This window comes from Bison bison, unplaced genomic scaffold, assembly GCF_000754665.1.
Source record: "Bison bison bison isolate TAMUID 2011002044 unplaced genomic scaffold, Bison_UMD1.0 scf7180017863932, whole genome shotgun sequence".
Classification (NCBI taxonomy): Eukaryota; Metazoa; Chordata; class Mammalia; order Artiodactyla; family Bovidae; genus Bison; species Bison bison.
The window spans coordinates 316,398-328,170 of NW_011494504.1; the positions used below are offsets into that span (position 1 = coordinate 316,398).

Below are 11,773 nucleotides of genomic sequence, written 5' to 3' on the forward strand. Positions count from 1 at the left end.
CAAGTATTACACAAAGTAATTGGCTACCTATAATCAAACTGTTATTACTTACCTCCACCCTAGATTTTTTTGATGACGTCTGTGTTACAGTGTCTTGGAATTTATTTGCCTTATCAAGTTGGGCTTTAAGTTGTTCAGCTAATTCCTTCAAATAGAAAAGATAAGAAAAACAGGTGTGATATATAGTTTAATTCATTTGTAGAATATTTCAAATTCATATGATGATGATGATGTTCAGTCATTGAGTCATGCCCAACTCTGTGACTCCCTGGACTGTAGCCCGGCAGGCTCTCTGTCCATGGGGTTCTCCAGGCAAGAATACTGGAGTGGGTTACCATTTTCTTCTACAGGGGATCATCCCCGGACCAGGGAACAAAGCTGCATCTCTTGCATTGGCAGGTGGATTCTTTACCCACTGAGTCTAATGCATTACTTTTTAATGAATTCATCTGTGTTACAAAATTCTCAAATATTCATGGAAATTGTTTATATTTTGGTAGTAAATAATTACAAGGACATATATTTTAGAGAAGATAAAAGAAATACATATCCTTAAGAAGGGAATTTTTATAATTCCTTAGATACTATAAACTTCCAATGCTCAGAATTTCAGTTATTTATAAAAAGAAAGCCATCATAGTATTTAAAATAATACCTTATTTACTGTTGATAGGTAACTTATATAAAAACTGAATGCATTTCATTTTTATTCTAGGAAATCTATAAAATCTATATGTTAGTATAAAATCTATAAAATCTATATGTTAGTATAAAATCTATAAAATCTATATGTTAGTATAAAAAATACTAACATATAAAACAATAAATCACAATGAAATAAATTAAATGAATAGAATACTATGACAAGCAAAGACAGTTTTCTCCACTGCAGTGGTTCCATGAACACAGAACACTTTTTTAACATATGTTAATCTCCTAACATGGTTACCTTCCTTTCACTATTTTAACCAATTTATTTGTGCTTTCAAAACACAAATGTTATTTTCTTGCTGTTAGTGGTGGTCTGTCTCGCTTACTAATTTCTGGGTTGAGCTTAAGTTCAGTGTCATTAAGGATCAGATTCAGAGAGAGTGCAGCATATGCAAGATATGATTTTTATTAGAGATACACACTGATAAAAATAGAAGTATCAGGTTTGTTCACTTTTTGTTCTACTACAGAGTGTCACATAGATAGTGCAACAAAACAGAAGACTACTTAAGATGACTTTTATTTGGATTTGAGATGTTTATATACATATGACCACAAAAGAATCAATTTTTTCAGGACACAGAAAGCTGTCTGACTTTGCCATTCTGCCATGTGCAGTGTAACATGTATTTGTATAAGAGAAATGTGATAATAATAAATAGATAGATGCCACTCTTACCAAATAATTTCATTTTTATTCAATTCTCAGGTTAAGTCTCAAATCACAACATTATCATGGGAATTAAGTGAGCTATACAAAGCATGTAACCCAGTCAGGCACAAACATGTTGCCTAAAATTTTGAAAAAATTAACTAACCATTCTTTTTAGTAGCTCAATTTTAAAGTTCCTAAGTAAGGGAATTTAAGAAAGTAACACATTATTAATAAAATATGACTGAAAAGTGAAGGAAGACAGTGACATTTCTGCATTTCCCTCAAATATGTTCAGTAAGTTATAAAAAGAAGAATAAAGCAAATATCCAACTTAAAAAAAAATTTAAAAGCACTTAGTTCCCTAAAATCATAAATTTCAAAAATTTGACTAATTAGTTTACTTAGAAGTAGACAATACTGTTCTTAAGAGTGCTCAGAACTCTCTTCAAAGAATAAATAAGCAGCATTATTGTCAAAAGATGCTACATCCCCATAGCTTAGGAACTGCCAAAATTACTTGTAAGAAGTTAAATATTTAGTAATTATTCTCCAAAAGAACAAAATATAAGCCTTACCATATTTCCCATCATCTCTGCCTTGATAATTTTGGCTCCTAACTTGTTCTTCTCATCAACACTCAAGACGTGGATAGACTCATCCCCTGGACTACTTCTGTTTGAACAGGACAGACAAAGAGTATATGAAATGTAAGTACATATTAACAACAAGTAAGCTGTTGTAAATAACAACACCAAGATTCAAATGTTATTTCAAATGACCTTCACAAAGCAATCAACACAAACAGAAATAATAAATATAAAAGCCTCAATGCTTCCCTAAAAATCACTACTTAAAGATACTGTGTTACAATGCCATCATGGCCAATGGCAGTGACCAAAGACCTATACCTGACCAAAGACCCAGTAGCAGTGAGAAAAATAATAAAAGTAATATTCATCATAACTTAATATTCCTGTGAAGTGAAGTAAAAGTCACTCAGTTGTGTCCAAATCTTTGGGATCCCATGGACTATACAGACCGTGGAATTCTCCAGGCCAGAACACTGGAATGGATAGCCTTTCCCTTCTCTAGGGGATCTTCCCAACCCAGGGATGAACCCAGATCTCTCACACTGCAGGCAGATTCTTTACCAACTGAGCTATTAGGGAAGCCCCTAATATTCCCATACTTATTCTAAAAAAAGAAACAAAAATTAACACTATAATCAGGTCATAATTCTACACATCTAGAGAAATTCTTCTTATTCAATGGATAACTTACTGATAATCTAAGAAACTATAATCAGAAAATTACATTTACCTACATTTGAAGAATAAAAATAGTGACCACGTGCTCTTTTGCAATGACAACCCACAATTAGACAACATAAACCTAATTTACAGCTAAGATGATGTATCGAACCTATAGTGTGCAAGCCTCAAAGAAGAAAAGATAAATTTCCTGCCCAGGTCAGATTCCTGGCATATACAAAGTTCTCCTAACAAACTTTGCCTTACTGCCACAAGAAAGATTCGAGACTACAATACAAGGAGGGTGAACCTACGCAGAGCATGAAGGACTCCTCAATGAAAGAGAAATAGCTAAGAGTCCAAGGCAGCTAAAGAGGGGAGAGCTGCACAGTGAAAGAATTCCAGAAAAGTATAGAGAGTTCCCCTTGAGTAATAATCAGAAACTACCTGTAGTCATGAAAATAACATCTCAAAGAATTAGAGGAACAGCATTCAGCATTCCTGGTAATAGGAATAGGTCCCAATAGCCAAACTAGGAAAATTCATAATTATGAAAGCAGTGGGTAGAGTATTAAAGGTCCTTTTTCATGAATGGGAAATAAACCCTAGACTAAATGCTGCTCTGGGTCCACCTAACAAATATTAAGGGCAAGAGTCCAAAGGACCAGTTTTAAATTAATTTAACCTTGTCCCAAAACAAAATTTAAGAATACTTCCAGGAATACAAATATATCTAGAACTGAAAAAGTAAAACTCCTTTTTTAATTTAAATTTATTTTTAATTGGAGGATAACTGCTTTACAATATTGTGTTGGCTTCTGCCATATATCAACAGGAATCAAAAGGACCAGTTTCCAATTCAGTTAACTGTCTCCCAAAACAAAACTCAAGAATACTTACACGAACGCAAAAATATCTACCATGGAACAAAATAAAATTCTCAATATCTAGTATCCAATTAAAGACTGTCAGACATGCAAACTAGAAAAAAAATAAAACCCTTAATTAGGAGAAAAAGCTATCAATCAAAGCACTGACACAGATTTAACAAACAGAAGACAAGGACATTGAAAGTTAACATAAATTTATTCCACATGGTTGAAAAGTAAGAGACAACTCAGACATAAAAAAGATTAGAATTAAAATTCTACAAGTGAAAATTACAATGGTCAAAATAAAAACTACACTGAATAGGATTAATAGAGATTAGACTGCAAAAGAAAAAAATTTAATTGAAACACTAGTTTCCAATGCCTAACTTCTATATAAAATGAAACACACAGAAAAAAAGAATTTCAGAACAGAAAAGAACAATGGAGACGTATAGGACAACCATAAATAGCCTATCATTCATATTACTGGAGTCCCTGAAATAAATGGGACACAGAAGAAACAAAGGTCAAAGTTTACTAAAGTTAGTGAAAACTAAAAATCCAAGGAGCTTAGAGAATTCCTAGTACAAAAACCAAACCAGAAAACCACATCAAGGCATATCATAATCAAACTGCTCAAAACTAATAACAAAGAACAATTTATAGCAGCCATAGGGGGGAAAAAAGACATTTATGCACAGAGAAAAAAAGGAAGAGCAGATTTCTCATCAGAAACAACATAAGCAAGAAGAGAGTAACAATATTTTTAAAGTGCTTCAAATTGTCAACCTAGAATTCTGTATCAAGTCAAAGTATCTTTTTCACTTCAGAATAATGGAAATAAAAACAAAAATCAACAAATGGGATCTAATTAAACATAAAAGCATTTGCACAACTAAGGAAACTATAAACAAGGTGAAAAGACAGCCCTCAGAATGGGAGAAAACAATAGCAAACAAAACAACTGACAAAGGATTAATCTCCAAAATATACAAACAGTTCATGAAGCTCAATACAAGAAAAATGAACAACTTAATCAAAAGGTGAGCAAAAGACCTAAACAGACATTTCTCCATAGATGGCAGCCCACCATCCCTGGGATTCTCCAGGCAAGAACACTGGAGTGGGGTGCCATTTCCTTCTCTAATACATGAAAGTGAAAAGTGAAAGTGAAGTCGCTCAGTCCTGTCTGACTCTTAGCGACCCCATGGACTGCAGCCTACCAGGCCCCTCCGTCCATGGGATTTTCCAGGCAAGAGTATTGGAGTGGGGTTCCATTGCCTTCTCCAAAAGAAGACATACAGATGGCTAATAAACACAAGAAAAGATGCTCAACATCACTCATTATTAGAGAAATGCAAATCAAAATCACAATGAGGCATCATCTCACATGGGTCAGAATGGTCATCATCAAAAATTCTAAACAATAAATGCTGGAGAGGGTGTGGCAAAAAGGGAACCCTCTTACACTGATGCAAACTTATATAACCACTATGGAGAAGAGTATGGAGATTCCTTTCAAAACTAGAAATAAAAATATCATACAACCCAGCAATCTCATTCTTGGGTATATACTCTGAGGAAATCAGAATTAAAACAGATGCATGTACCCCAAAGTTCACTGTAGCACTATTTACAATAGTTAGGACATGGAAGCAACCTAGATGTCCATCAGCAGATGAATGGATAAGGAAGTTGTGGTCCATATACACAATGGACTACTACTCAGCTATAAAAAGGAATGCATTTGAGTCAGTTCTAATGAGGTGGATGAACCTAGAGCCTGTTTAGAGTGAAGTCAGAGAGAGAAAGACAAATACCATATATTAATGCATGTATATGGAATCTAGAAAGATGGTACCAATAATTCTACGTACAGGACAGCAAATGAGACACAGATATAAAGAACAGTCTTTTGGACTCTGTGGGAGAGGGAGAGGGTGAGATGATTTGGGAGAATGGCATTGAAATATGTATAATATCATATATTTATCATATATGAAACGAGTCACCAGTCCAGGTTCGATGCATGATACTGGATGCTTGGGGCTGGTGCACTGGGATGACCCAGAGGGATGGTATGGGGAAGGAGGAGGGAGGAGGGTTCAGGATGGGGAACACATGTATACCTGTGGCAGATTCATTTCGATATTTGGCAAAACCAATACAATATTGTAAAGTTAAAAAATAAAATTAAATTTAAAAAAAGTAAATGAATAAAAATAAAATAATTACACACACACAAAAAAAGAACAGACTTTTGGACTCAGTGGGAGAAGGAGATGGTGCGATGATTTGAGAGAACAGCACTGAAACATATACATTACCATATGTAAAAGAAACAACAGTGCGCATATTATGTATGAAGCAGGGCACCCAAAGCTCGTGCTCTGGGACAACCTGGAGGGATCGGGTGGGGAGGGAGGTGGGCAGGGGGTTCAGAAGGAGGGGACACATGTATACCTATGGCTGACTCATATTAATGTATGGCAAAAACCACAATATTATAATTATGCATCAATTAAAATAAATTTTAAAATGTAAAAAAAAAAGGTGAAATGAAGAGACATAAAAAGCTGAAAGAATGTTAAAGAAAAGCCTTCAGATAGAAGAAAAATTATACTAGACTGAAATATGGATCAACTCAAAGGAAGGAAGAGCAACAGAAATGATGACTACAAGGGTAAATATATACTTGTTTCTTATTACTTAAGTCTCTTTAAGATAACTATTTAAAGAAAAATAGTAACAAGAGTTTATAACAAGTATAAGTAAACTGTATGAAAACACTAACAGAAAGGACAGGATGGGGAGAAATGTAAATAAACTACTATGAAGTTCTTACAAGAGTGGCATAATACCACTTGAGGGTAGATAAGCTAAAGATGTATGCTGCTGGGACTTCCCTGGCGGTGCAGTGATTAAGAATACACCTTGCAATGCAGGGGATGTGGATTCAGTCCCCGCTCAGGAAACTAAGATCCCACACGCTGTGGGGCAATGCACTGAAGCTACTGAACCTGCATAATCTGGAGCCTGTGTACAATGGAAGGTTCCATTTGCTGGACACAGACTGGCTGGATGGATAGAAAAATCAGAACTGTATATATCCTGTCTTCAGGAGACCCACTTCAGACCCAGAGGCACATACAGACTAAAGCTGAAGGCATGGAAATCAAAAGAAGTAGCAAAACACATATCAGAGGGACTAGACTTTAGAAGAAAAACTGGAGACTTCTCTGGTGCTTCAGTGGTTAGGAAATCACCAGCCAATGCAGGGGACACAGGTTTGATCCCTGGTCCAGGAAGATTCCACATGCCCTGAGGGCAAGCCCGAGACCCACAACTACTATACTCCCTCCCCCAAAAGCAATTCCTACAGTTACCTCCCATCACCCACATCCACAGCCACACTTTCCTCGTCTTTAACATTTGCACTCAGGATAATCCTACCTGCATGAGTACACTGTATCATACATACATATACACTAACTTTGAATTCCTGCTGAATTATCCCATCTATCATCATTCTATATTTTAAGCTTCTTTCAAACTTGATAATGTCTTTTCCACTAATATATAAACATATTCAAGTTTCTGCACCTTAAAAAATATGGGAGTGAGGGAGGCACTTCGTTAAACCGATGTCTCCCACATATACTTTCTATCTCTATTATATCATAATCCACAGTCATAATTTAGTCCATGAAATCTGGTTTATAAATCCTCTTTTACAATGATGATATTCTTGATTAAGTTGCCAAAGATCTCTATTACTGCCTACCCAAAGACACATCTTTGTCATTTTTATCACTTTTCTCTGTTTTTGAGAAACTTTCATTTTCTCTTTACTTTTCAGTATACAAAGAATCAATCAAGAGACAGCACCCAAGAAGGTATGCGGACTCCAACCAAAACTCACAAGTTTCAAGAAGATAACTGAAATCTCAGAGACCTTTAAAATAGGCAGTGTTCATGGTCCTAAAATTTGTACTCCAAACATTCCTTTTTTTGTTGTTTTGACGGGGTTGTGGAAGGGGTATAATTTCTAACAGAATTGTTTATTAGTGTAGAAATGTAGAACAGGATAAATATGACGATACACAAGAATTCTGAGTATCTCTGGCATTTTCAATATTAACAGATAATTCAACACATAATAGAACAGTAATAGGTATCAAATAAAGACATTACAATGAAAGTTGTTGGGCATCAATGACCAAAGAATATATTATCGTTAATAACACAGTAAAGACATTGCTCTGCAACAAACAGCAGGGACAGACTCTTCCATTTATAATGGAAGACTCTAAGCATTTATAATGGCAAGCATATGCTCTGAAGAAAACATCACCATGGCATCTGCAACTATCCTATAAAAAGAAAAAAGTACAAGCATTTCTCATTTTTCAGGGTTACAGCTATATTTCAAAAGCCCTCTTCAAAATTATTTTCTGAAAAGCAAATCCTATTTTCCCACTTAAATATATTCTTTTTACAACACACATCCATACACAGACACACCCACAACAAACTCTGGCTCAAACTTTTGAGGAAAATGTAATTTAAAAAGCTCCAATCCAATCACATTTCAGAAACTTTGAGTATATTGCAATTATTCTTTGCCTGATGACAGTGTTCATAGATCCCATCCCTTTAATTCTTTTCTTACTACTTATTCTCAAATTTTCCCCCCTAAGGATCTCAGTACTCTTGCTTGGAAAATCCCATGGACAGAGGATCCTGGTAGGCCACAGTTCATGGGGTCGCAAAGAGTTGGACACGACTGAACTGAACTGAACTGAACAAAATCTACCAAAATATTTTATGTAGCGTATCCATTTATAAGAACTATTAAAGCTAAATCTATAAATTTAGCTTTATAGATTGCAAAAAAGCAACAAATTTTGAGGAAATATTCACTACTGAATTCATCTTTCAGCTTTTTGTTAAATAAACTGAAATGAAATACAATATATAAAATGAAACTACTGAACTGTTAAAGGTGCATATCTTATCTCTTACATCAAATTTAAGAAACAAAATCATAACATATCTAATCAGTAACTGATGCTCTAAAAGTACAGTTCAGTATCTTGAATCCACTGGACCTTAGTATTCATTTACTGGTTTAGAAAACAAAGGACAGAATACCTGGCGAGCGAAGATTTTGTGTCCTGTAGATGTTCTTTTGTCACATAGTCATCTCTCAAGCCTTCCTCCTGTGACTTTTCTCTCATATCTTCTGAAACGTATCCAGGGTCAACACTGTGACTGGTTTCTAGTGGCTTTTGATTTGAATGTTTCCTGTCTCCCCTCCCAAATCGACTCCAGCATGATAAACTTTCTTCACTGTTCTCTGTGGATTTTTGAAAACCACAATGCACAGAATCTTGAGGAACTACTGCTGAAGATGAACTAGATGGTTCAAAATTTCTGTCCTTGCTATGAAATGACACTTCTTCATCATCAGAGGGTCTTAAGAATTTAGCTTTTAAATTTACATGAGAAGAAAATTCTTGATTTTTCCTTGGACTGGGTTCTCTTCTATATGTTTCTGAAAACACAGATCTACCATCTTTTTCATCACCACTAAACTTATCTTTAGTGATACTGTTTGCAATATCTGTTGTGTTATATCTACCTCTTGAACTTTTACTATATTTTACCAAGTCTGATTTTCCACTTTCTTGACTACTGTGTGCTCTATCTGAGTATGTTGGTTTCTTCCATCGTTCTCGTCTACCATCTTCTTTTGTAAATGCAGCTTTTTCAGCTTCTTTTAATTTCAACTGAAATACTTCCATTGACTAGAAAGGAGGAAAAAATTCAACAAGATATTAAAAATTAAAAATGGCTCAATGATTTGTACTCCACATGCCACTGTGTCATGATACATTGTCACGTAGTACAATGAAAGAAAAGGGGGAATGAAAGACCTATACAATCATCCTAAATGACATAGGCTGAAATATGTACCCCCTCCAAAGTCATATGTCAAACCCCTAACCCACAGAACCTCAGAATGTGACATTTGTAGAAAGGATCTTTAAAGAGCTGATTAAGTTAAAATGAGGTCACTTGGTTATGCTTTAATCCAGTATGACTGCTATCCTTGTAATCAGAAGAATGTGGACACACAAAGAGATAAGTACACACAGAGAAAACCCCATGTGAGGACAGAGCTAGAAGGCAGATACTTATGAACTAAAAAGAAAGGCCTCAGAAGAAACCAAACCCTCTAACATCTTGATCTTGAACTTCGATTCTCCTTAACTGTAAGAAAATAAATTGCTGTTGTTTAAGTCACCCAGTCTGTGGAACTGTGTTGTGGTAGCTGGAGCAAAGAAACACATCACTATAAAATGAGTATTTTAAAAAACATGAATAATCCAAGAAAAATTACCAAATAATAAAAAAAATTCTGGGAGCTCAAAAGAAGCCATTTAGACCAAATACCCAGCATTAAAACAAAACAGAATTCAGAAATCAGTAAAAACATAATATTTTAAAAGGTATTTCCTACTATCAGTGAGATTCAAGATGTAACTGCTAAAACAAAACAGACTCTTATGAAAAGAAGAGCAGTTCAAGAGCAAGAAAGACAAAGAAAACTATGTTCTAAGATAGGCAGGTAGTGAGTAGAACGACAGAAAGTATTGAATCCGAATCTGCGAACTCAACACTAGCCTAGGAATTTGCTATATTCGGGAAAAGATGGTAAACAAACATAAGTTATAGCGAAAAGACACATGGACAATTAGTTCTACAGACATGCATATACTTTCAGAGGGAAAAACCAAAGACACTAGAAGCATTACCAGAAAAATTGCCCCAGCTAATTTTCTAGATCCAAAGGTCTCATCCAACAGGGGGAAGGAAGAAAGTGAAGCATACAGAAACTCATACATTAAAAGATCCTAATTCCTGAGTCTCAAAATTCATGCAGAAAATAAATTTTTCACAAAGATCAGATCAGAGGAAGGAGTGAATGTGAACAAGTAAACAAACGGGAGTTAGGTAAACAACATTCTGCCAACAAAGGAAAGGAAGTTAAGACTGTTAACAACTTTTTACTAAGTGCTAGAAGATAATGAAGTGAAGATGAAATTTTGAAAAATAATTCTAAGGTAATAATTCTAAATAAAGAATTCAATTCAGTCAAATTATCTTTCCTTGACATGTACAGAAGAAAGGCATTTTCCGAAATGCAACATGTCAGAAAGTACATTACTTACTAATTCTAGGGGAGAAATTACTCAGTATCATTAAGCCAAACCGTAAATGAATTAGGGCAGGTATCTTTGAAAAAAGGAATTCAGGCCATAAACTAAATGGCAAATGTAATGGTTAAGTCTAAATAACTGTTCTTATAGTTGTGAAGAATACAACTGTCAAGGATAACATGCATATTTTTTAAACTTATAGTAAACTGTAATTAAAACTTTAAAATCTTTCCATAAAATCTGAGAGTTGAGATGGAAAGTCATTACCTTAAGACGAGGCAGGGATAATCCATTATATTTTATCAAATTATTTTAAAAATCTAGGCTTAACATGTTTCTTAAATTTAATGACATGAACAGAATGAAAATGATGGCAGTAAAGGGGGATATTTTCACAATTTAAGCATTGTCTCATAGGCAACTTTTTTCTTTCTTGCTGATACATAAATTAACGATGTCTTTATAATTAGTGGCTTCTAAAATTCAATAAAATATGGTAATAACAAAAACAACAAAAACAGTAGCTGACACAATTTATCCAATGCTTATTGTACTACACTTTCGGATCATTTAAATGGGGTCTACATAGAATGTCTAGGTTCAAATTTATTCATGAATTTCATAATCTTGGTTATTTAAACTCTGCTTCAGTTTCCCCATTTACTAAATAAATATAATAGTATAATTGTGGCTATTAAATAAATTTAATTATACATGATGTAATACAACAGTAGCTGGCAGATGAAAAGCATTCAAATTATTATTAGTGCTCACAACAATTCTATGAGAATGATCCTAATAATCATATCTTTAAAATGAAAAATAAAAATGAAGCTTAAGATCACACAGCAAGAGTAACAAACCTCATATTGAAATTCAAGACTATTTAACTACACAGTGAATGTTTTTAACCATTATGTCAAAATGCCTAACTCTTTGATTCTTAACTGTTCCAGAGAATTAAGAAATTATATAAAACTTCAAAGTTTCAAAAATAAACTTACAATAACCCTTAAAAGATAAAAAGAAAAATAAAGATAATATATATATATAAAGATA

General features: G+C 34.3%; 1 protein-coding gene across 2 annotated transcripts in view; it reads right to left on the minus strand.

Moving 5' to 3' along the window:
* Positions 1–11,773, minus strand: part of CWF19L2 (CWF19-like 2, cell cycle control (S. pombe)) — a 140,007-nt gene that overhangs the window by 70,720 nt on the left and 57,514 nt on the right. For both annotated transcript variants that reach the window (XM_010833793.1, XM_010833792.1), the window contains exons 8-10: positions 8,643–9,298; positions 1,942–2,038; positions 53–145 (exon numbers count right to left, since the gene is read on the minus strand). In XM_010833793.1, the coding sequence (XP_010832095.1) occupies positions 53–145; positions 1,942–2,038; positions 8,643–9,298 (846 nt within the window). The remainder of the gene's footprint in view (positions 1–52; positions 146–1,941; positions 2,039–8,642; positions 9,299–11,773) is intronic.